At 47.1% G+C, this 26,020-nt stretch overlaps 1 protein-coding gene across 1 annotated transcript in view; it reads left to right on the forward strand.

The window, feature by feature from the left end:
• Positions 1–912: 912 nt before the first annotated feature.
• Positions 913–26,020, forward strand: part of ASXL2 (ASXL transcriptional regulator 2) — a 92,732-nt gene continuing 67,624 nt past the window's right edge. Inside the window, exons 1-2 of the mRNA XM_048937304.1 lie at positions 913–1,142; positions 21,163–21,245. Of these exons, the coding sequence (XP_048793261.1) occupies positions 918–1,142; positions 21,163–21,245 (308 nt within the window). The 5' untranslated portion in view covers positions 913–917. The remainder of the gene's footprint in view (positions 1,143–21,162; positions 21,246–26,020) is intronic.

A 26,020-nucleotide genomic window follows, 5' to 3' on the forward strand; every position in this document is an offset into this window, starting at 1 on the left:
GGTGGGGTGGGGGCACCATTCAATGGAAAACAAGACTGTGAGTGCAGGGAGAAGGGAAACAGGAGGGGAATCAATTCTTTGAAAGGGTAAATAACTGCAGGACAAGGGAAAATGGTTTGAAGTTGAGGGAGGGAAGCTTTAGGTTGGATGTCAGGGGGAAGTTCTTTACCATGTGAGTGGTGAGGTGCTGGAACAGCTGCCCAGAGAGGCTGTGGATGCCCCGTCCATCCCTGAAGGTGCTCAAGGCCAGGTTGGATGGGGCCCTGGGCAGCCTGGGCTGGTATTAAACATGGAGGTTGTTGGCCCTGCCTGTGGCAGGGGGTTGGAGCTTCATGATCTCTGAGGTCCCTTCCAACCCCGGCCATTCTGTGATTCTGTGATGTTTCAGTTGTTCTGATGGGTGGACTTGATGACCCTAGAGGTCTTTGCCAACCTTAATGACTCCCTGATTTTGTCGACTGTATGATTGCATGGCTTGGTTGTGGGAAGAAGGTGGCTATGGCGACCACTGCAGAACGGAGGGTGTTGGTCAGCAGAAGGAGGCCTTGGGGAACAGCAGCGGCAAGAAGAAAGGGAACCTGGTGGCCCTCCATTGGGGACCGGGTGGGGTGGTGGTGACCACCGTGATGAAAGGCTGCTGGCCAAGCGGGGCAGCAGCGCAGAGGCGACTGCAATCGCAAACCGCAGGGGAGGCCGGGAGCTGGGAGCCGGAAGCCGTCGATGTCTGTGGGGGAGGGAAGCCGGGGGAGGGACAAGGACCTTCCGCGGCACTGAGTGACGGCGGGGGGAGGGGAGCCGCGGGCGGCTGGCGGCACGGAGGGGCGGGGCGGCGCGCACGCGCAGCGCTGAGGGGCGGGGCTTCCCTTCGCCGAGCCCCGCCCACCCGTACAGTAGGAGGGGTCACGCGGCGGGGTCACATGACCGCGGCGCTGTACAGTCGGGTCCCAATATGGCAGCGGCGGCGGGCGCGGGGGCTGCCGGGGTTGGGAACGCTCTCCCTTGAGGCCGCCGCCGCTCGTTGCCGGGCGGGTGGAAGGAAAGAAAAAGCGAAAGAGTCGCAGCTTCCCAACACCGCAGCCAACGACATGAGGGAAAAAGGACGCCGGAAGAAGGGCAGGACCTGGGCCGAGGCCGCCCGGACGGTACGCGGGGCCTTGCGGCTGGAGGGCGGCGGCCCGGCCGGGAGGGGCGGGGGGGGGGGGGGGCTGAGGCGGGGGGGGGGGGGGGCTGAGGCGGGAAGCGGCCGGCGGTGTGTCCGTGTGTCCTGCATCCGTCTGGGTGCTGGGGCGGCTGCTGCGCGGTAACGAAGTGTGAGCGGCTCGGAGGAGTGGATAGGCGTGTGGCCGAGAGGGGAGCGTCGCGTTTGTTGCTGTCGTTGGATGGAGCGCTGCTGGAAATGGGGCTGCGCTCGGTGGAAGCAGCTGCACATGTGGCTGGGAACTTTGTGTGCGTGTGCGTTTCTGTGCGTTAGATGTTTACTTTTATTCCTATGAAGGCTAGTATTTTCTCAGTCTTTTTAGAGTCATAGTGTCACTGAGGTTGCAAAAGATCCCTCAGATCACCAACCCACCCCACCATGCCCGTTGCCCACTGTGCCCCTCGGTGCCACATCCTCACAGTTGTGGAACACCTCCAGGCACGGTGACCCCACCACCTCCCTGGGCGGCTGCATTGCTACTCTTTCAGAACAGAAATTGTTCCTGTTATCCAACTTGAACCTCCCCGATGCTAATGCTATTACTGCTTGTCCTTTGTTCAGCTGAGCTTTTGCAGCCTGTGTTGGAGTCACTTGAGGTGGACAGGAGGTGATTGCAGCTTGCTGTGGTTGAGTGCTGCAAGTCCAGGTGGGAGGTTCTTCAGCTTGCTTCTTCCAGTGGTGCTCAAGGAGCATGGTTTAATGGAGGAGGTGGTTGTGGTGGGTTTGGTGGTTCCACTTAAAGGTCTCAGAGGTCTTTTCCAACCTTAGTGATTTTACAGTTGTCCAGAAAAAGGACAAGAAAACTGGTGAAGGGTCTGGAGCACAAGTCTTATGAGGAGTGCCTTAAGGGAGCTGGGTTTGTTTGTTCTGAAGAAAATGAGGCTCAGAGGAGACCTTATCACTCTCTAGAAGACCCTGAAAGGAGGTTGTAGCAAGGTGGAGGTTCAGCCTCTGCTTCTGGGTAGCAGCAAAAGGACAAGAGGTGATGGCATCAAGTTGTGCCAGGGAACAGGCAGGTTGGATATGAGGAGAAAATTCTCCAAAAGAGCAGTGGTGCAGTGGCACAGCTGCCCAGGGAGGTGATGGGGTCCACAAACCTGGAGGTGTTCTAGAGCTGTGGGGATGTGGCACTGAAGGACATGGACATGGTGAAATTAGGCTGCCAGTTGGACTTGATGACTTCAGGTGTCTTTTCCAACCTGAATGATTCTATGATTCCTATTCACAGAGGCAACAAGTAATGTTTCATGACTTTTCTCTGTGTTTATGGTGTATGGATGCCTTTCCCCAGTTGCAAAAGGGACAAGCTGGTTGTCTTGTGTTGTATAAGCAAGTTGCTGACCCCAGAAGGAGATCTTGAGGGTGACAGCCCTGAACAGGCTGCCCAGAGAGGTGAAGGAATCTCTGGACATATTCAAACCCACCAGGGCACTTTCCTGTGCAGCCTGCTGTAGGAAACCTGCTTAAGAGGATGGAACTGGAGCATCTTCAGAGGTCCCTGCAGTTCTGGAATTCCTGCCTGCTGATTTCCTGCTCTGATGCTCTTTGTTTCAGTCTGGTTTGGGGCTGGATTTGGTGTTTTTTCTCTGAGCCTGTTGAGTTGGGTGCAGAGAAAGGGATCTTGAGCAGAGGGTACACTGAGTAAGTGGGATCTGTGGGGGCTGGACTGGAGGGCTGTGTGGTAGCAGCATGGTGTACGCTTGGAGCTATCTGTGTGTGCAGCTCAGATTCAATCTAATGGAGAGAGTGAGGAGTTGGATTCAATCACAAGCATTCTGACAGGTATCTGTTAAAACAAGACTTAAGAAGTCTGGCTGGAGAGCAAATGTAAATAGGCCTTTGTGGTTGAGACTTGCAAGCACAGACTCTTCATAAATAGTAATTTATTTAGAGCTTGTATTTACAGTTTGAAAGGCATCAGAATAGTTGCTCTTCGGTCAGGAGATATGATGCAGATAACTATTTTAAGAATGCAGGATGTGTCCCACAGGTGTTGGTTTCTCTGTGTATGTTTTTTGTGTGTATATGTACACATTATATATGTGTGTGTGTATACACAAATTTATGTATTTCAACGTTTTTCCAAATAAGGATGGCAGAATTTCCACTCCAGGCTGTAAGTGTGAGCAGATCTTTTCCAGCCTATGTGCATTGCTGTTGATAATTCTATCCAGCAGGCTCTTCCAAAACCCACTTAAAAGCTGAACATGCATATAGAAAATATGCTCTCAGCACCGAAGGTTACATGTTATCCTGGGTCACATATCCAGCCTCATGGCAGACAGAGCCAAAATGAGCAAGTGCTTGCCAAAACCTCCCTTTTGGCAAATATTTCTATTTGTGTATTCAGCGGGAATGTTAAAATATTCTGGTCAAACTCCAATTCCAGTCTTCAAAAAGTTCCCCTGCATTTTCAGCTTGAAATAATGCCTTTTGGTTCTTGTCCTAGCTTGTGTAGTCACATTGGGTTTGGAGCTGCCCGTGGCTGAAGCTTGTAGGGGATGTTCTGCAACTGCTCTGAGAAATGCTGCAGCTCTTGCATATGCTGTTCTGCTCCTGAAAGGTATCATAAAACTTGGGAAACCTTCTCTTTTGCGTTCTGCAGTGGTTTGCCTCTTCAGCCTGTGCACAGAGCTGGATTTTTGGCAGGTTTAACTCTCTGAGCTGGCTCCAGATGGGATGGAACGGGCCCTGATGTTCACAGCTGGTGGGGCAGAGTCCTAGGGCTGCATGTTTTAATGGCAGCGTGATGTCACGGATGCTGGTGTTTGTGGTATCTGTCCCAGCTCTGTCTCCTTGCTCCAGCTCTTGCATCACCGCTGGTGCTGGCAGTTCAGGGAGCTGAAGCAGCAGGAAGCTGCTGTTCTTATGGTGCTGATGTGGCTCTGTGCCAGGTTAGTCCTCCTAACGAGCTGCTTGGGATCAGGTGGCTGCCATGCAAGACAGGGGCTGGGGATGTGGGGAGGGTGCTGAGCTAACTGCATCTGTTGCAGTATTTCAGGGCTTGCTTCAAATAAGGTGATAAGCAACAGAAACATGGCTTTTTTTGCTTGCTAGGAAGACAGAGTGTGGGCAGTGGGTGTACAGATGAGTTTAATTCAGCAGGACTTAAACTGTGCTGATTTTGATGTGTTTTGGGCTATTAATGGGAGCAGCAGTACAGTATGAGGGGAGGGAAGGGTGCCCCATGAGGGCAGTGCTCAGGGAGGAAGTCACTGTTGATAAACAACCTCTTTCTTATTTCCTGGCTCATTCAGTAACCTTGCAGCTGCAGATGACTGTTAACTTGGGACAGTAGCATATGAAGTCCCTGTTATTAAGGTCAGTTTTGTTAAAGTAGGCAGCCAGTGCTGCATGGTACCCCAAGTTGAAGATATACTCTCCTACAGCCCTCTGGTAAAGCAGCAGCACTGCAGACACACCAGAATGCTCATGAGTGCAAGTGTGATGTTATGTGAGGCAGCAGGACTTTGGCTGTGCAGTAAGGAAGTCCTGCACTGTGCTGAGTGTATGCAAGTTTGCTATTCCTCTTGCTTATGTTGAGCACCATTCCTGTGACACAGCTTTATAAACCAGCAAAAATCCACAAGCATTGTACAGGATTCCTACTCTATGTGTATTTCTGCTGTGCTGCACCAACAGCTCCTCAGTTGCTGTGTGCTGGCAATTCCCTGCTGAAATCCAAGCAAGGAATCCTGGTGCTGGACAGGAGCCATGTGCAGGTCATCTTAGTGCTTTGTTTGTGTGCAGGGAAGTGTATGCTGACGTGTGCCAAGCTCAAAGAAATCTGGTGTTTGTTTTTTGATGGGGAGTCCACCCCTTGTGTGACCTGAGAAAACTGCTTTCTGCTGCTTGGGTTGGTTGCTGTGAATGGGGGCTGAGTGCTGGTGCTCCAGGCTGTCTCTTTGTCTCTCCTAAATGCCCCTTGGCCTGGCCATCATGAGCACAGAATGCTATATTTCGTGACCTCAAGCTGCTACAACAGTGTGTTTTCTTGCTTTTCCTATTGAGTCACACTGACTCCTGTTGGCTTTGGAGGGTGGAAATCCAGTGTCCTCACCTAAGTGGAACCACACTGGAGGCAAAGACGTCAGAGTTCTGTGCAGTGCTGTCAGCTCTACCATGGGAACCCATCTTCTGCTTCAGGGTCTGCTTGGATTACTGATACCAGCTTGAGGAACGCAATGAGACAGCGTGCCATCACAGGGATGGGTGGCATGGAGCACACAGCCTGCTGCAGCCCTCCCAGGAGGAGATAATAGTAATGTTATAGAATCATGGAATGGCCTGGGTTGAAAAGGACCACAATCATTTAATTTCAACCCCCTGTTGTGTGCAGGGTCACCAACCAGCAGACCAGGCTGCCCAGAGCCACATCCAGCCTGGCCTTGAATGCCTGCAGGGATGGGGCATCCACAGCCTCCTTGGGCAACCTGTGCCAGTGCCTCATCACCTTCTTGAGTGACCTCTTGCTCAAAAGACCAAGTCAGAAAGCTTAATTCACAGGGAAACAAATTGCATGCTTTCTCAAGTGGACTTCATCAAGACTGCCCTCTTCATTAAGGTGCAGTTCTCCTTAAGGTGATGCCATCCTTTGCCTCTTTCTGTTCAGAAGAGATGGATCTTGGCTGTCTGGGCTGCCCGTTGTCTGCAAGTGTCCGGGTCCATTTGTTCGCTCCTATTCACAAAGTGAAAATCTGCAAAGGTTCAAAGACTGCTGCAAAAATATACAGAAGTTGAGAGGATTCTGTAAAACATTAATTTGAGGCTGATGGGAAAGGACTGACAGCCTGGCAGACAATGCTGTTATTTTTTTCTGCTGCTTATTTCAGATGCTCGGCTGCAGCTTTTCCATTTGGAGGTCAGCAGAGCTGAATTGTGTTCTCAGACTGTTTTTCAGAGACAAGTAGTACTTAGGTCCAAGATGCACACGATGCCTGAGGTTGAGTGATGGGTTCTCTGGTGAAGTGCAGAAATCAATCAGGGGAAAAACGAGGAGGGTGTGGAGCACAGCAGCCCTTCCCGTTGAACTGCAGGGCTGCAAAACTTGTGTAGCTGCACGAGACTGAGCTGAAACATGCCAACTTGATCAGGTGTTAGTGCAGAACTGCAGCTTTCTTTGCATCTTTTGTTGACCATAGCACTTAGATGTATTTTCCTCCTATTTTGGCAGTTTTTTTTTAAAGGCACTTCCTGTAAAGTCAGCCGCTGCTCTGCAGATACAAAGTGTTGTAACCCAGTGTAGGCTGTGCTCTGTTGGATGCCTCAGCTGGAGGTTCTTCTAGCTTTTCTTCAGAATCCTCAAGAGAGACAGCTTTTCCAATGTGGAGGCTTGAAGTTGATGCTGATACGGCAGTAGAGCTGGGAGGAGATGAGGTGGAAGAAAAACCCTTTATTCCTCTAGAAAGCAAGCAGGTTACAGAACGTGGCCTTCTCCCATTCAGCCATCCAGTTACTTGCCTGCCTTTCTCCAAACTAATTCCCAAGCTGTAGAAGTGTGATCCAGCTGGAGATGTCAACCCAGGCGTGCTTCAGACCCCTGAGCACAGGGCCCTGCCTGCTGCTGCTTCAGAAGTGACCTCGGTGTGTTTGGCTTTGCAGCCAATGGATGGAGATGACGACGCGGTGCTGGGATGTGGTTAGTTTGATGTCAGCAGTGCAGCTGGCCCTGGCCTTGAGGTTGGTGTGTCTGTCTGTCCCAAAGCGTGTTGCTGGAACCTCAGGCAGAGGAAGCTGCACCTGTGCTGTGGGGAATCCCCTACTGAAGCTGTGTGCCCTTGTGCCCCTGGCACCCTCTGCTGGCAGCTAGCACAAACCCTCAGCACTGCTGTACAAAATCAAACTGGGGTAGAGCTATAAAAACAGCACAAAGCTGGTCCAGAGGAAAACTGACAAGGTTCTGTTCTTATTTAAAGCAGTAGATGCAGGCAAGATACTACTTTTAAAGAGGAGCTCAGATATGTTTACTTGGTCTCTTTCATTTAACTTCAGCATACTTCATGTACCCTGCAGAGCTGTGCACCAGACTTGCTGCAATGATAGGCTCCTCTGGTTTCCTCCACAGGGGATCTGGTTGTGCATTGATTGCCTGCAACTCATATTAAAACATAGCAGTTGCATAAAAAGAAGCGGATGCTTGATGTGTTTTGTTGTGTGACTGTTGGGTTCTCTGCACATGTGGTTATTTTGGTATGTTGGGAGGAATAAAGACAACAGAGCCCTTGGTCTAATTTTCCTGTTTCTGTAATATCCCTGCTGTGGGATCTTCTCAAAGGTCAGGTCCAAATTCAGCCCCTGAAGGAGGCAACTTCATGAGAAGTACTGGAAATGTCCTCCTTGTTGTTCCTGATAGCCTTTCAAATAAAACGTGAGAAACTAGATAACGAATGACACCCGTTGCTTGTGGCCTGCTGATAGCATGAAGTGCTGTGGGCAGAAGCAGTGAAGTATGAGTGGGGTAGGTGGAGCTGAGTAGAGAAGAAAGTTCAGGGGGCAACCACGTAGGTTTATCACTTGGTAGCTGCGGCAGTAGGAATTAGGTGAGCCAAAAGAGTGGTCAAGAATTGGCACAGGCTGCCCATGGAGGTGGTGGGATCACCATCCCTGGAGGTGTTTGAGAACTGTGGGGTTGTGGCACTGAAGGAAATGGTCAGTGGGCACGGTGGGGTGGGTCAGCAGTTGGCCCTGGTGATCTCAGAGGTCTTTTCCAAGCTGAATGATTCTGCAGTTGTGTTGGTGTTGCGTGTGGGGAAGACATAATGTAGTGTGTCCAGTGCTTAGCATGGCTTTATAGGATGACAGCCCTCAAGTCAGGAGCTGGGTATTTTATTGATTCTGAAATGGGATGTTTGGCTCTTCTGAAGAAGCACATGATGGGACTGTGAATAGAGTTCCTGCTCCTCCTCAAAGCAGAGTGAAGTTCTTATTTGCCCGATTAAAACCAGGTATGTACCTATAGACGCTGCAGCATCAGAAGATGTGCGTGCAGTTATTGAGTCAGCTAGAATACATGCTTCCCTGGTTCTTGTGGTGTTCAAAACCCAAGGATTTCAGTTTTTGTTAATAGTGAAACTGCTGTGAGAACAACTAACTTCCAGCCAAGAGGTCCTACAGATGTACTTGGATGCATCTCCTGTGGGGTAGGACTGAACTTGCAGATTAAAACTTCATTTTCAAGAGCACAAAATAATTCAGTGCCACCGTTGGTAGCCGTGTGTCCTCCTCCAACTCCTTGCAGTGGGTTTATGCACACTAAACACTGTCTCCCATAACTGTACTGGAGTCTGAGTGTGCTTACTCATGTTTTGCTTGCTTCTGAATAGAAACTGATTTGATAAGATCACTCCTTAAAAAAAATTTCCCTGTTCTTTTTCTGACAAGTTATGCAACCCAAATTCTGCTAGGACAAATTCTCTCTTCTCTCCCTTTTCCATGTGGGGAAACTTGAGCTAGCTCACTAACCTCGTACAAGCCACAGCAATAATGGTTCACTCTTACAGCTCACAGTTTTGCTGTTCAGAAGCTCTTTTTGAGCTCCCTTTCGACTCTGTCCCAGTATGTCATCCACCTGAGATCCACAAAGCCTTCTCACTCCTTTTTTCCCCTGCACTTTTTGGCACGCAATGCACAAACCAAGCGTTTCAAGGGATTTGTGTCAGCTGAAAGGCTGCAGTAGGCTTGTGTTCCTGGCATCTGTGGCTTCTGCAGTGTAAAAAGGCTTCAAGTTGAGTGGGGAGTTCTGCTTTCTCCACACGCTGTCTTATGAAATAGCAGCGGAGCTTTGGAAATGCTGAAAGTGAAGTTCAGTCTGTCGTTACGATGTGGACATCGCTGCTTCTGGTGATGGAAGGTCAGCAACGCCTTCTCTTGTGGTTTGTGCCATTTTATTCCTGTGGCAATCTTTGCCCTCTCCCAAGCACATCCTCCACTGTATCAGCCAGGATTAGTTGAGCTCTCTCAAATCCTCCACTGAGGCATAAATCCCATTCTTGTTGTCACGAAGTCCTATTTGTTTCCTGGTACGGTCATAACCCCACTTCAGCCATCTTTCCAGAGTTGGTGTGCAGGAAAGCATGGAACTTGGTGCAGGTTTGCTCATTGGAGTAGCATAGTTTATAGGTTTTGGCTGAGATTCAAGTCTCGCTGAGTTTGAGTATCTGTTTTGAAGAGTTTGTGTGAACCATCATTTCACATCCGCTTTATTTCTTCCATGTAGGTTCTAGAGGATTGTGTGAATGATTTGGGTTTGAAGGGACCCCTAAATGCCCTGCTTGCCTCTCTTGTTTCCAGCTAACCTGCAAATCCCAGTCCTTAAATGCTGAATGCCAGACAGGTTAATAAAACTGTCACATTTCAGAGGTGTAGCTGGAATGGCAATAATGAGTTTATCCTTAATCAGGAAGGCTTTGCTGATGCCTGAGCTTGGATAGGTTCTTGTTCCCTAAATAAACAAATGTGCTTCTGAAAACCATATGAATTTAACACCCACATCTTTGCATTTCGACCTTCTTGCTTACTTCAAGCAGGTACTTCACAACCTGAAAACCATAAAGCAAGGCACGCATGCAACCCCAGCTCACCCATCTCTTAAATCCTTGAGTACCACTTGCTTATAAAACCTCTTCCACACTTGTCCTCCGCTGAGCGTGTTAGCAGAGCCTTGCTTCTGTGGGAGGCTTTCAGCTCTATGCTGGGGGAATGGGAATTCTGCAGCCAACTGCTATTCTTCTGACAAAGGTTTGGAGTTGAAGTTGAGCTCCAAACTCTGTTAATAAAAGTAAACCATCTTTATTTACCGAGCTCCCTGCAAATATCGCGCTTCCCTTAACCAGGCAGTGAACGTACCTCAGACGCCTCTATTTTGATGTTTCAGGCTGCTGGGGCTTCCTGTCTCTTCGACCTAACGTCTGCTCTAGAGCTGTGTGCTGCTAAGTGTTTGCCAGTCCTGAAAGGAAAGAATGAGTGTTAAGGTTTCCTCTTTGCTGCAGGGGAAGGAATGTGGAAAAATAATATCCTGCAAGAGAAGTTCCCTGCTTCAAGTTACTTACCTGCATATTCTGTGGCTGTTGGATGTGGAATCCACGCGCTCCAGCACTGACTGTCAGGGCTGTATCTTTATCCTATGGATATCTCAAAAGCTGCAGAAGCTCTGCTGTCTCCTGCTGAGTCTGCACAGGAGTGAACTCACCTTCTGCTTTCTGTCCCCTTGAGGGGTTTCCTCTAATTTTACAGAGGAATCTTGAGATGTTGGTGTCATCTTGAATTTGCTTTCTCTGCTGTTCTTTTCCAGCTGTCTTTTTGGCTGTCATCAAACCTGTGTCCTGTTCCAAAGTGTGCTTGCCTACTTCAGTGTGCGGGATTTGATGAAAACTGTTCCTGCTCTCTCTGCTAGACACAGTATGGATAGGGTGAGATGCAAAGCCCTCGCTTTCAGTGTTTAAAACCAAGCAGAACCACTTAAACCAGCAGAGCCCAGCAACCTTCCTGCTCTCACTGCTGGTTGTCCCAGCCAGATGGAAGGCATGCAGTGGTTTGGGTAAGACAGGCATGCCTGAGCAGCAACTTCGGAACAGCTATTGAGGTTTTCTGGCAGGCAGAGTGAGCCTCTTGCCAACACCCAGCTACTCTCTTATGGTAACGAGATTCTTGTGTTTCAGGGTCTGCTCAGCTGCATTCGAGTGAGACTGAGGAGCTGTAGGAGTTTGTTCTCAGATATTTCTGTTTGTTACAGTCTCATCAGCAGCTCTTCAAACTCAAGGGAAAGCTCTTGGTGTTAGTTCTCACTTCAGGTCAGTGGCAATGGGTTTCCTGAGGTACCTCTGCTTCGGCTTTCTACCTGGTGTGAAAGCTAAAATACGGACCAGAACCCATATAAAAGAGCATAAGGATGATAACTGTTTTACTGGAGATGTTCCAAGCTAGGCTGGGAGGGGGGGGCTCTGAGCACCTGATGGAGTTGTGAGTGTCCCTGCTTATTTCAGGGGAGTGGGACCAGATGGCCTTTAATGGTCCCTTTTATCTCGGACAGTTCTGGGCTGTTGGCTCAGCACGAGCACCAGGACCTAACAGCAGGGTGACAAGAGCTGCTGTGGCTGGGAGGGTGCTCTGCATGAGAGCATGTATTGAGGTTCTGTATCCCACAGCAAGCCTTAAGAGAAGGATGGTATTGCAGATCATGGCTGACAAATCTGTGACACTGCACTATGCAACTTGATTGCATTCTGGCTGTAACGTGTTGCTGTGAATGCTTCCCTTTTCTCCTGTGCCCTATGGTCAGAGAAGGACCCTGCTTCCTGTGGCTCCTGTGACATTTGCTGGGCGTTCTGCAGATGCTGCTTCACCAACAGCTTGAGCTGCTCTGCTGCGGGGCACTCCGTCCCTTTGCACTGCCTCCTCTTTTTCCATGGAGCCCCTTGATTTGAAGCCGCTTGGCAAACGGAATGATAAAACTGATTTGGTCTTTAAAAAGGTATTTTTAGCTTGGATTAGGTCCCCAATCTTGTTTACCACTTAGCCTGCGTGAACACACACGCTGGCAGAAGGAGGGGAGCTGCAGTGCAGGACAGTGGGTGAGCAGCAGCTCAGCAGCTCCGTGTGTTAATAGCGCATTCAGTCACTTGAGACACAGTTTCTTGGCAGTAAGCAAAGCAAAATAACTTGTCTAAGTTTGGTAGCTGGTCATGTTGGTCAACATGTCCACGCTCTCACACCAGTGCTGAGGGCCCCCCTGGCAGGCTGGGTGGTGCCACTGGACACAGCTGTGTTCAGCTCTTTGCTCCGGGCAGCACAGATTTCTGAAGTCTGTTTGGTTTGAGGCTTCCTTCCATGGCTGCTGCATGCAGTTCCTGGCCTTCTGCCCTGTCTGCTGTTTGCTTTATGATTTGGGTTATATTGAGCACCATCGATCCATACTGAGAGAGCCTCACTGCCTGCTCAGGGTCCTCCTTTTGCAACATGCTTTGAGCGTAAATATTTTGATTCCACATATATTGAGAGCCTGAGATCAGTTATATTTCAAAGTGTATATATGTGTAAAGTTGACAACTTCATAGTGGTTTTCATCCAAACTCTGAATTTTTGTGCTGTGTGGAGGAGCCAGAACGCACAGCCAGGTGCAGTTCAGCAAGTCTCCTGCGTAATAATTCTCTTGCTAATAATGTGACCTTTTCTCACTGCCACATGGCTGCTGTGTAACTCTTCAGCCTTCTCAAGACTTGAGATACCATGCAGTGGATTTTTTTTGAAAGCGTTGCTCTTTCTGCATCTTCTCTGCCCTCTGACCCCTGTTTGTTTGCTGCTTTCTTTATTAAGGCATGTATGCACTAGGTATGAAAGTTCTAGGCTTTTTTTTTATAGAGGTGATTGCTTTTGGCTTTGCCCACAAGAATCTGTCCCAGACTTGGGCTTCTCTCAGTGTTTGAGGCTGATGTAAGGCTGCCAGTGCTGGTTCCTCTCTTGGAGCTGCATCCAGGTGGGAGCTCTGGCAGCCTGCAGCGTGGGCACTGAAGAGAAGTGCAGCTGTCTTGCTGATGGAAAAGTTGGTCACAGATCCAGAAATGGTTTATTAGGAGCAGTGCTTTGGTTTTTACTGTGTGGTATCCTTAAAATGAAACATCCCCAAATACAGTTCTGCTATGCTGCAGGCTTAGATGCTGTAGGAAATGGCCACGTGTGCTGGTGTATTTAATGGCACTTGGTTTCTAATGGCATAGAATTGCCCATACCTTCTTGGCCTTGTTTCTGGTTCAAGCCATGAATAGCATTTGGCTAATTGGATGAGCAGGAGAGAGACTGCAAATGTAGGTCAAATCCTTCTGTCTCTGCATGCTACCTCTGCCCCTGACCACCTGGGAAGGGTCCGTGTGCCCACTGAGCTGTGAAGTTTGCCTTGCTTAGCAATGTTTTCCCACTGCAGGAGTGTAAAAGGACATTGCCACTGTTGCTTCTGTGGCTGGAGTCCTTGTAGGAAGGGAGGTGAGGGCTGCTGGTTAGAGGTGAGTTTGGGTTCTAACCTAAGAACTAGCTCTAAGCCTTCAACATTTCTAAAACTCTCTTTCTGGAAGCACCAGGAAGAAGCTCATCTTTTGGTCTGTGTGTTATTTGCAGTGTACTGTGTTGAGGAGCTTAAGAGTAAGCTAGAAGATGGAGCCAGAACAAACCAAGGGAGACGCTGATTTCTTCAGTCCGCAGTTGAGTTTGGAAACTCTTTATCAAGGCTAAAAGCTTGAGTTCAGAAAGTGGCTGGGCAGATTCACAAGAGAAGCCACAAGAAGCTTTCATGGAGGCACCAGCACCTGGGTTGAGGAGGGCCTGATCCAGGGGTGGCTGGAGCTGGTGGGGCAGAGTCAGTTCCCCCACAGGCAGCTGTGTGTTGTTCTCAATATTTAGCAGGCATCTAAATCCCAGCAGATTCCTCAAGCCACGTTTTGCTCGTTGTAGGACTGCAAAGATGGGGAGAGGTCTGAAGGGCAAGATGTGAGGAAAAGGTTCTGCCCCAGAGGGCAGTGGGCACAGCCCCAGTGCTGGAGCTCAGGGGGTGTTGGGTACCACTCTCAGCCATTGGGTTTGTGTTGGGGGTGGTGCTGTGTGGAGCCAGGGCTTCTCTCTGACCATTATGGGTCCCTTCCAGCTTGGGATATTCTACGATCCTTGGTTGTCCCTTTCAGCTCTGGATATTCTGCAGTTCCAAACGATAGTTACCTTTGTGGCATTAGGTTGGGCAATTCTAGCTCTTTTAGATAGAAGATCATCAATAACAAAACTCAAAAGTGCATTTTAATGAGAAGTTGCTGGAAATATGAATGGATTAAGGTGTTCCTTCTTATCTGGTCTTGAAGAAGGATGGCTAGTTCACTGCTGAAGGGGGGGGGGAAGCCAAGCCATTGCTGGACAAGTTGCCACAAAGCTTTTACCTTACCTTTCAATGCTGGCAGAGCATGCTGTCGTAGTTATATGGGGAGAGCTTCCTCTAATCATTTACAGCCTGCTTAAATTCAGAGATATAGCTGAGTCTTCTGGCGAAGAATAAACTATAGAAGAGAACTTAATGGTTTGGTCCAGTGAGCGGCTTGTGCTGGGCTCCTGGGGGAGGGGAGGCCTATTCTTAATTCCCTGGAGGAGGGTTTTAGCTCTCTCATTCATGAATGATTCATTGCAGCCTTTTAAGGACTCTGCCTGCTCGTGGTGTAATGCACTTTAGTGAGGTGAATGCTAATTTAGTGCATGGAGCTTTCACCCAGCCTTGAACTTTGGCACCTGTAAATGTGTGTGCGGATTTGCTTCCTGCGGTGAGTGGAGGAGCTTCCCTGTCGTGCTGTTCAGCTGCTCAGCAGTAAACATTGGGTTTGGTGGACATTCAGGGTTTCCTGAAGCCCTGGAGTCAGATCTGACAGGAAGGAGCTATTTTTCCAGTGTCATTTGCAGTCTGGTGGCTTTGAAGAAGAGTGGATGGGCACTTGGTACCAGTTTGGTTTGAGAAGCATCCACTAACAGTTGATGCTCGGGGATGTATGGTTAAGAGCTGAATTCCATTATCTTGCTGGAAGGAGGTCCCTGATTCCCACTGCTCGCTATTTGGACTGCTAGGCAGCATGCTGAAACATCAGGGGCAGAGATTGTGGCTCCGATGGTTCCACTTTGCTGGATGGAAACCTGTGCCAAGAGCTTTGTTCAGGCTGAGCAGCCAGAGCTGGAAGAGCTGGAGCAGCCAGGTGGCACTGCAAAGAGGAACAACAGGGATGTGCAGTTAACTCCACGTTCTGTGGTGTACAGGGTTCACTGCAATGCTAAGCTCAGGAGGAGCAGTAATTTTACTTCTCCTAGTAAAAAACTGGAGGAAAACAAATGAAGGAAACAAATCTAAGCTTTTAGAAAGAATCTAGTTGACGTTTATATGTGTAGATATCTTTCCAAAGTGAAGACTGGATCTTTGACTGTAACATTTTGAAGTGTAATGCCATTCCTCTCGCTGTTCTTCTCACAAAGGTATAGCAGTTGAGGTTGCCATTGCTTTATTCCTAAGCTTATTATTATTATTATTTGCAATTAATTGTCAGTCAATATAATAATGGCTTTCTCTGGCTCTGCTTTTCCTGTGGTTTTTCACTCCTTCTGTTGTCAAAGAATTGAGGAAAGTAATAAAATCTAAAATGAGGAGATACAAAACTCATCTCTATCCAAAGATTCCCGTGCACTCTAGAGGCTTTTAGACAGCACGGAGGAGTTAAATGTCCCATATCTTACAGATGCAGCAGCAGATGTCATTTAATTTGTTGCATTCATATACTAATGGTAACACTCATCAGTTTGCTGCAGTGGCATGCAGATAATTGTTTAATGTCTATAGAACAACTTGACTGTACCAATGGCCAGTACCAAAGAGCTTCACTGTGTGTGTACAGTCTTCAGTCTCATTAAAAGGTCTCATAAGTGTGTTATAGCTGGTCCAGTGTAGCACAGAGGAACAGCTGGAGCTTTTTTTGAGAGTTCCCATTAAGAACAGGATGCTTTATTGTTAGGTTTGAGATGGGAAGTCTATTGATTTCATCTGAAAATGAAAATAAGATGAAAGCTTTGGGGGGGAGGAAGGGGGTTCTGGTTGGGTATTAGGAGAAATTTCTTCTCCAAAAGAGTGGGGATGTATTGTCACAGCTGCCCAGGGAGGTGGTGGGGTCACTGTCCCTGGAGGTGTTCAAGAAAAAGGTAGATGTGGGACTGAGAAACATAGTGGGCACAGGTTGGCAATTGGACTAGAGGATATTAGAGGTCTTTACCATCCTTACTGATCATAGGATTCTGTGTAAAGATGAGATTTGTGTTGGCTGTGGGCTTAGCAGTGCTGGCAGATGCATGCCATACTTCTCCTAAAGCAGCAAGCCCTGAATGACCACATTTAGGGTTGTGCCTGTTTGCTTTTCTACTTTTAAATCCCTCCTGCCTGCACTCAGTGTTCATGCTTCGACACGATGCTTCAACACAGTGCTTCTTGTAAGCTCTTGCTGCATAAGTTTTGTGGTTGTGATGAATCACAGAATGGCCAGGGTTGGAAGGGATCTCAAGGATCATGAAGCTCCAACCACTCAGCTGCAGGCAGGGCCACCAACCTCCACGTTTCATAGCAGCCCAGGCTGCCCAGGGCCCCATCCAACCTGGCCTTGAACACCTCCAGGGATGGACGGGGCATCCACAGCCTCTCTGGGCAGCTGTTCCAGCACCTCACCGCTCTCATAGTAAAGGACTTCCACTGACATCCAACCTAGATCTTCCCTCCCTCAACTTCAAACCATTTCCCCTTGTCCTGCTGTTATCTACCCTTGCAAAGAGTTGATTCCCCTCCTGTTTGTAGGCTCCCTTTAGGTACTGCCAGGCTGCACCCTGCAGCCTTCTTTTCTCCATGCTGAACAAGCCCAGCTCCCTCAGCCTGTCTTTGTAGGGGAGGTGCTCCAGTCCCCAGATCATCTTTGTGGCTCCTCTGGACCCTCTCCAACAGCTCTCTGCCTTTCTTGTACTTTCTTGTACTGGGGGCCCCAGACCTGATGGTGTCCATTGCCCCATCCTTCCTGCTCTTCCTCTCATGAAGTTGCCACTGGTCAACACTGTGGTGTCTGAAATTCTTAAGAAGATCATTGCTTATGGGTAAGCCCTTCTGCAGGTTGATGCTGGAAGTAGAACTTACTGTAGGAATGCTTCAGGGTTTTACAGCTTGTCTCAGCTGGCAGCACCCATGGGCAGCCCAGAGGTGCAGGAACATCGCTCTAGGTTGAGCGGTGATAACTTAACCTGACAGTAGGATGTGGACTTGGAACCTGAGTTCAGCGAAACTGTGATAAAAGTCTTGAAGTAATTTCCATCATCAGGTTTACTTCTATAGTATCTCTTAAAACATCTTGAAACATCTTTAGTGAGGTGCTTTCCAGTTCTTATCACACACCCCACTGCTGAACTGGCCTTCTGCTTCCCTAGAATCAATCAGGTTGGAAGAGACCTCCAGGATCATTAAGTCTGACCTCAGCCCACCCCCACCATGCCCACTGACCACATCCTTCAGTGTCACATCTCCCAGTCCTGGTGTTCCACCTCCACAGATCTGATGCTGTTGTCTTCTTTCTGGTGCTCGTAAATCTGGGAAACCTGAAAAAAGGAGGAGCAAATTGAGAAAAAAGGAGCAAAGCCTTGTTTATTTTGTTGCACTTTGTGTGGTAGGATGGAGTTGTGGAGATGTTTCGTTGTCTTTCTTTTTCCAGGTTTAATTGATATAGATACTTAGCTTCTCAAATCTTGTCCTTTAAGTCCAATTTCAGGTATTATGAATCAATATTTCACAGCATTATTGCCATAGGAGTTAGAAAGTTGCCTTCCTTCCAAGATGCAGAATTAAGAAATCTTTTCTTTCCATGTTCCTATTTTCTTTGCAGAAAGCAGAACAGCTTCAGGGGTCAAAGCAGCAGACACTGCAAAAAAAGAACTCAAGTGTTTTTGTTAACGATGAGCCAATTGCTCTGTTTCAACACCCAAGGCAACCTAATCTGAGCATGGTTGACATTATCTTAAGTATACAGCTTCATCCATGTGGAATGTTGTCACTTTCAAGCATTTATAGCTAGGCTCTAGTAATCAGGCAGCTTTTTAATAACTAATTGTTGGCATTTGTTGGCTTGTTCTTTAGATGGTGCCAAGTATAGTAGGAAGGCAGTTCATGAATCTTAGGATGGCCTGGGTTGAAAAGGACCACAACGATGATCTAGTTTCAACCCCCTGCTATGTGCAGGGTCGCCAGCCAGCAGACCAGGCTGCCCAGAGCCACATCCAGCCTGGCTGGATCCTGACTCTTCATTTCAAAATGCATCTGAGGCAGATGGCTGTGGGTACCTTTTCATTTATTTACACAGTGATCGGAAAGTCCTTAATCCAGTATAGCATTGAAAGGGCAAAGGAGAGAAGCTACTTGAGGTTTGTCTGTCTCCTAAAGTCTCTTCCATCCCCCTGTACCTGGTTCTTCTTGATCAGCTTGTAAAGTGGCATGTAGTTGTTATGTATATCAAGATGCAGACTGCTCTGCTTATCTAAGTAGGCTGAGACTGGGAATGCTTGCAATTTGGCATGCTGCCTGCCCTTGGGGTAAGACTTAATGGCCTCAAGTTGTGCCAGGGGAGATTCAGGCTGGATGTGAGGAAACGTTCTCCAGAAGAGCAGTGCTGCAGTGGCACAGCTGCCCAGGGGGTGATGGGGTCACCATCCCTGGAGGTGTTCAAGGAACGTGGAGATGTAGGCACTGAGGGACGTTCACGTGTTGGGGTGAGATGGGGTTTGGGATCGTGGTGATCTTTTCCAACCTGAATGATTCTGTGAAAGACTGCACTGGGTTGGTGTCCACTTTCAGCATGGGTTGCTTGAACTCTTCCTTGTTGGCTTGTCCTTGGATCTGGCCGTGCACGAGATGTGCTTGGAGGCTTCTGGGAAGCATCTGACCGCTGTCAACAAGCCCCTGAATTTTCGTGTGAACTTTCTGCTGCTCTGAGGAGCTGTGGCTGCTCAGCCAGCAGAGTTGTTTTTCCAGATGAGCTTGTCTAGACCAAGCTTAAGTAATTGGGCCTGTTTCCTGCATCTTCAACCCTTCTTGTTAGTTTTTTTTGTTTTCTTTTAACCATACCTCACTGCGTAGTACTCATGGGATAAAGCATTTTCAGTCATCCGAAAGCCTTTTCACAATGGCCTTCATTCCTGTTCATGCCTTTTTGCAATAAGGCAGTGTTTTGTTTCCCTTGGTAGATGTCTTCTTGCAGTTCATGAAATGGATTTCAATGCTGAATTTATGGCACAGACATAATGATTGAGGAAAGTTCTCTTGGGTTGTGCTTTACCTGTCATGTGAGCCTAAAATCCTAACATTTCTGGTTTGTCCTTCACTTCCCTATTATAACCTTGTTCTGTTAGTCTTGCAGCTTGATGTGGTAGTTTTTCCAGTATGTTGTGATGGCAGAGGCAACTTGAGAATGCAAAGATCTTTCTCCATTTCTGCATGCTTCTGCATCCTTCTCTCCATCCTCTTTGTGTATCTGTTCATTTGAAGTGAAAATCTGAGACCTGATCTCTTCCCATCTTGCTGTGTCACTTAGCTTACACAGACCACTGTGGTCCCACAGATTCATTCTCTGCTCTCCATCCGTGTCCTGCTGTGCTGCCACAGCACCATAACAACTTGTTTTGTTGTCTCCTCCTCTCCTAGTGTTCCTTTTTCCTCCTTAGAGCTGAGTGCTATCAAACAACCACATCTCTGAAGACTTGGTTGTGTTTTCTGTAGCAGTACTCGAGCCACCTTGCTGGCAGCTTGAATTTCATGCAGGTTAATATCTTCATTGGTGGATGTGGGGAGGGGAGAGAAGCCCAGTAAAGGTTGCCATCCTTCTCTTGAGCATCCCTTGTCAGGAGTCAGCGGATGGTCTCAGTATTGTAAACTCTCCTTCCTACCAGCAGACAAACAGCCTTCATCATATCATAGAGTCATAGAACGGCCTGGGTTGCAAAGGCCCACAGTGCTCATCCAGTTCCAACCCCCTGCTGTGTGCAGGTCACCAACCAGCAGCCCAGGCTGCCCAGAGCCACATCCAGCCTGGCCTTGAATGCCTGCAGGGATGGGGCATCCACAGCCTTCTTGGGCAACCTGTGCCAGTGCCTCACCACCCTCTGGGGGAAAAACTTCCTCTTAAGATCTAACCTAAACCTCCCCTGTCTCATTTTAAGACCATTCTCCCTTGTCCTATCCATGTCTATGCCTTCTTGCTACTTGTTTGATCCTGGGTATACTGAGATTGGCATTTCATAGTCTTAACATTAACAGTTAACTGGGGCTTGCAAACACGTTGTGTTCTTGTCTGTGTGAATGCCCTGAAGTTCCTTGTTAACAGAGCTGTACCATGGCTTTCTTCTCCTTTATTTTGCTGCCATAAAGAAGTTGGTACTGCATGTGAAAATCGAGACTGACCGTTTTTATTTTAGTCTTCCACGTACTTTCTGCACATGCAGAATAAGTTTTCAGATATTTTTCTAAGTGGATGGTGAAAAAGTACCATTTCATGCCACTGTACACTCAGAGTACTGAATCCTTGGCAGTGACGAGCAAACATGTTGGTGCATATTTGCAGTGTTTCTGATTCTGGTCAAAGATATGTTAGGATCCAAGGGTTGGTATGCTGGGTTCAGGTCAAAAGTGGATGATTAAGAAGGAAATGAGGCATTTCCTGCTCCTCCCCAATGCAAATATTGCTTAAAATATCCAAATCCTGTGTAGTAGCTGATATCTTCCCCCAGAAGCATCTGTCTGTCCAGTGCTGAGCAGAAGGAAGAAGTATGGTTTGTGTCTCGAGGGCAGTGAGTGACACCATAAGCACAACCCTGTGCCTGCTGTGGGCCGGGAGAGGGACAGAATATATTTGACTCCAAGAACCCTATCAGTATTGAACACCATACTTCCCCAAAGTCTTAATTCTCATAATCAGTTTGATTCGAAGTTGTTTCAGCTTTATCTGATCCCATTTTAGAGGGGCATTAACTGATGTAAGACAGAGCCTGCACTACGTGACCTCACCTGCTGGTAACTCGGCAGCTTTTGGTAGCTCAGATATGTGCATGCAGTAAGGATTTGTTTCTCACAAGCTCCATATAGCTGGTACTTCAGTAGGTCCTCAAAAATCCCTGTGTGAAGGGGATGGTGATGAAGCCACTTTGTTATTGCAGAGGATGGGTTTTGTTCTCTTTAGGAGGTGAGATCTAGAAGCAATGCCATGGAAATCAAGTTTGGAAATGGCTTTAAAGCAAGTCTTCTGGGAGAGCTGGTCACAAGATGCAAGTCAGTGGTTCTTCCTTGGTTGTATCTCCAAGCCTAGATCTCTGAACAGTCTTTTGTGCAGTAGAACAGTAAAATGAAAGTACAAATGAGTAACATACTCTCCATCTGCTTTGTTTGCCAGGTCCTGGAGAAATATCCTAATACACCTATGAGCCATAAAGAAATTCTTCAAGTTATCCAGAAAGAAGGACTCAAAGAAATCAGGTGAGTTAAGTGTCCATTGCAGTAAAGCAAGATAACATCTTGGTTACAACTTAGTTTACTGTTAGCTCCTTACTAATGTGTGTCTTTGGAACTGAAATGTTAAAATGCTTGTGGAACTGGAGTCTACATCCCAGTTGCTAATATATATACAAAAAAATCCCTGAAGTTGCTGATATTTCTCACCAAGAGAGGTAGGCGAGGGCCATAATAAACTAACAAATATGTGCTGCACCCACCTCATCTGCAGCTCTCAAATGACATGAACTGGATCTGATCAGGTAGTTCAGACTTCAATCACATAGGTAAACTTCACTACTTGTTATGTAATCTTATTTAAAGAGCAGAGTGACTGTAGTTCAATGGAAACGACCCAAAGCAAAACTTAAAGCACTCTGGGAAATTAAAAATAAAAAGAAAGCAACTTGACTTCCAAATCCAAATCTAGAAAACTCTCATGCTGTTTTCTACAGTATTGCCTGCAGTAGCTTTAGAGATCTTCATGTTCCATACAAGGAGGGTATTGAGTGTTTAGATGCCACTGATCTGCTTTACAAAGAGTAACTCAGGTGACAAATCTGGAGCTGTATGCTGTTACCATAGTTTAATTCTTGAGTCTTTGCTTGCATAGGGCCCTGAGGTACACAGGTTTATCTGCTAATATAGGCACTTGCTATGAAGTAGAAAGTATTTCTGTCTTCTAAAAGTAAAGAAGCAGCAGGGAAAGAAGACTGCATGCCAGCTCATCTATTTTGGAAGGAAGCAGTCATCCTAGATTTGACTTTATTATGTCCCCTCCTCTGTGTTGCCAGTTGAATACAGCAACATATGCTTTGCAGGAAGTACAGAAGAGCCCAAGTGTAAAAATTCTGCTGATAATAAGATCTGCTCAAATTGTAGATAACAGGAATATGTTCTGTTTTCTGGAAAGAAATAATGGTTTGTCTAACAGTAAGGAAATATCCTCATTCAGCTCTTAGGGAGGTGATGAAAATTGGGTTGAATTCCTGCCTTGGTAACGCTTTAGTAGAGTGCAGTACAACGTTTGGTTTATCAGAGGCTTACCAGCCTCAGGTCTGCTTTGATGCTGAACAAATTGTTGGTAATCTGTCAGCAGTGTACCTACAAACACTCATCACACTGCACCTTCAGTCCTTCCAAAACTGGAAATGTGCTGCTCTGTACTGGTGATCTTGCTGGTGACAACATGAAGTTCAGCAAATGCTACAATCATTCAGTTGGAAAAGACCTCTAAGGTTACCAAACTCCACCCTTATCCCCACCATGCCTGCTAACCATGTCCCTCAGTGCCACATCTGTACGTTTCTTAAATACCTCCAGGCATGCTATACCACTTCCCCAGGCAGCCTGTGCCAACGTATCACCACTCCTTCCTGATTTTTCCTGATATCCAGCATTAGGTACTTAACAGTCATGAACCCTTCTAGCAATTCAGAATGTGTTTTTGGGCAGAGCCTTAGGGAGGAAATCTGATGTTGTGCAAAAGATCCAGTCTGACAAGGCCACAGTTTGGAGTGGAAGGACAAAAAAAAAGGGGAACAGTGCAGGGGGTGGGGCAAAGGGCAGAAATGCCATGCATGTAATCAATCTGAACCTCAGGTTCTCTTGCAATTGTTGTGGAAGTTTAGTCTGACCTGATAGTAAGTTGTTTCCCCTCTCTAAAAGCTACTGACAAGTATCAGGAGACCACAGACTCACAGAATGGCCTGGATTGAAAAGTCCCACAATGCTCATCCAGTTCCAACCCCCTGCTGTGTGCAGGTCACCAACCAGCAGACCAGGCTGCCCAGAGCCACATCCAGCCTGGCCTTGAATGCCTGCAGGGATGGGGCATCCACAGCCTCCTTGGGCAACCTGTTCCAGTGCCTCACCACCCTCAGGGTGAAAAACTTCCTCCTAAGATCCAACCTAAACCTCCCCTGTCTCAGTTTAAAACCATTCCCCCTTGTCCTATCACTGTCCACCTTTGTAAACAGCCCCAATTCCAAAAGATGCTGGTAGGAGCAGTCAGATACCAAGCTCAGTTTCTCTAGTTTAGCTGTCCATCCTACTGACATCTTCATTTGGATACCATGTAGTAGTCTTTCCTCTTAAATGTTGAAATGACAGAATAAAGTGTTGTTCAGGTTAAGACTTGAACAATTAGTAGTTCTTAAGCAATTCCATTTCAGTTTGTGCCAGTGTCTGTCTGTTGGTACCTAGACTGGGATTGTTGGGGTTCTCACAAGTCATAGGTTTTGACAGATGGACTTAGCACAAATCAGCATTTGTTAAAGGAAAAATTATGTTATATGAGGTGTAAAACTTAAATCACAGGCTGGCTTGGGTTGGAAGGGATCTTAAAGATCATGTGTTTCCCTCCTCCAGCATGTCAGATGAGCTCATGTAGCTCACTAGATCCTTAGTTCTCTTTTTCTTTCTTTTTTATGGAAGTTCTGGCAGGAAACCATGGCAAAGCCTTTGAGAGCAGATTATAGCAATTTCCCCATTCTTGGTTGTATTGAGATAGCAAGAAGCTCCAAGACTCTCAGGCTGGTAAAGCATGGTACAACTTTGCAGCCAGGATGTGGAGTCTCCTGTTCATGTGTACCAAAGTATTCAATTTTTGAGTTGTCTTTCAGTGCAAATTGTTTTCAATTAATAAAATAATTTTTTGTCTGATGGTGAACTATTTATTAATAAAACACAGTCTCTTAAACACTGCCACTTATGACTGTAAGGCTTTCTATTTCAGCATCTATTCCTTATATTGTTAGGTATATTGTTTTGGTCTAGTGTTTGGTGACCCTGCCCATGGCATGGGGCTTGAAACTAGATGATCTTTGAAGTCCTTTTCAACCCAGGTCATTCTATGACTCTATGAGATGCATCCTTCTCTGAATCTCCAGTTCCAGATAGGGAATAGGTTGAGAAGAGATGAGTTGTTGGGAGCCCAGCTCACGTCCAGCAGTCACTTGTTTGGCTCCAGCCAGCCATCTCCCTCTGGCTTTGATTCATGTTGAGCTGCCACTTGGCAGCTGCGTGGGAAGAAGCTTCACAGCATGTTGATGTAGCTCAGAGGATGTGCTTGGTTCTGTTACAGGGAATTTGGAATTGCAGGGAAGATTGCAGGTACCAGTTGAAGTGAGTATAGAAAAAGTGATTTATGCTGCTTTTAGAACAATTTGGCTGCTTTTTTTCTGTGTGTGTGGAAGAGGCTAGATGTTCTGTAGCAGTAGAATCATAGAATCATAGAATCACCAAGGTTGGAAAAGACCTAAAAGCTCATCCAGTCCAACCGTTCACCTATTCCCAATAGCTCCCACTAAACCATGTCCCTCAACACAATACTGATACAGTACTGATACTGAACACAGTACTGATACATTGAGTGATTCTGGCTGATTATTTTTCCTGTAGTTGTCATTTTATTCTAGTACTCAAACCAGCAATTTATCTGTGTGATTTTAAAGGTCAGCCTAGGACCCGTGCTGTCAGTTTTGGAGATGTAAGGCATCCTGAAGCCAGACCTATACTTCTCACATGATCTGTCATCCTGATTTTCTTTATTTGCCTATTTTGACAGGCCGTCTGAATCCTTTCCTACAGGTCACTGCTTGCACACAGCAAAAATAAAACCCACGTGAAAAAATACTCTGTGAATCAGCACCATAACCATACATGGCTCTAGGCTTTGTCCTTATGAATGAATCCCACTTGCCTTATCTCTGTTGGCAATGTAGTGTAGGCAAGTCTGAGCACTTTCAGGCAAGGCTTTGAAGATGCCCAGAATCAGTGCTAACTCACAAAATGCCAGCTGTGAATGTTCCCTAGACCTCAATACATAGGCTAGATGGCAGCAACAGAGAACCACATTTATTTGAACATGGATAGCTGTTTGGGGGGGGAATATTAGTGACTCAGTCCCCTTGGGTCTATTGAAAGGGGTCACTGTAAGAGCACCCAAGGAGTTAGCTTCTTTGGAGGATGGTATCTTCCATGGTCTTTTCTCCATAGCCATGAATGTTTTGTTTCCTCAAGTATTTTCACAGAGCCACCACTGTAGAACTAGTGTGTGGGTCTCAGTCCATGTATGGTAATGCTTTTGCCCAAATGCTGATTGAGTCAGTGTTTGGACAAGGAAGTATGTCTAATCTCAGTGTAAACAAAAACATGGTACTCCAGCTGCTTCTTTTGAGTATCCATTGAATTGCTTCTGTGCAGAAACCCGAAAAGCTGCTAAAAGCACTTCTGGGGGGAAAAAAAAAGGAAGTATAAAAGCCAAGTTTTACTTTTCTCTGGTCCCGTTTAGATTAGAGAGGAGTGTGTCATTGTGGCTTGGCTTCAGGGCTTTCACCTGCCCTTCTGTGGGTGGATCATCTGTGCCTCATTGACAAGTCTCTCCTCCCAAATTCCTTGCAAGATGCTCTGCAGGTTTGGCTCCAGGCAGCCTTGGGGAGGTGATTCCCTTCCTGACAAGGGGGTGGTTGTGTGAGCGGGGCTGGAGCTGCTCAGTCTGATGTTTGTAGGAGTGAGCTGCCAGCTCTAATTTTAGACTTCCATAAGGTTTCTTACTTTCTTTTTTTTCCTCTCCTGTTATTGCTAGTTGAAAATCAGAAGCTACGGTTAGGTTGTCTCTGTGGGTTTCATGGGAATGGTGCCTCCTCCTGACTGGTAAGGAGGACAGTAATGTTGCTTGCCTTCAAAGGGAAAGAAAAGCTGGAATCACAGAATTGTAGGGGTTGGAAGGGACCTCCAGAGATCATCGAGTCCAAAAA

Source organism: Lagopus muta, chromosome 2 (genome assembly GCF_023343835.1).
Source record: "Lagopus muta isolate bLagMut1 chromosome 2, bLagMut1 primary, whole genome shotgun sequence".
In the NCBI taxonomy this organism is placed as follows: Eukaryota; Metazoa; Chordata; class Aves; order Galliformes; family Phasianidae; genus Lagopus; species Lagopus muta.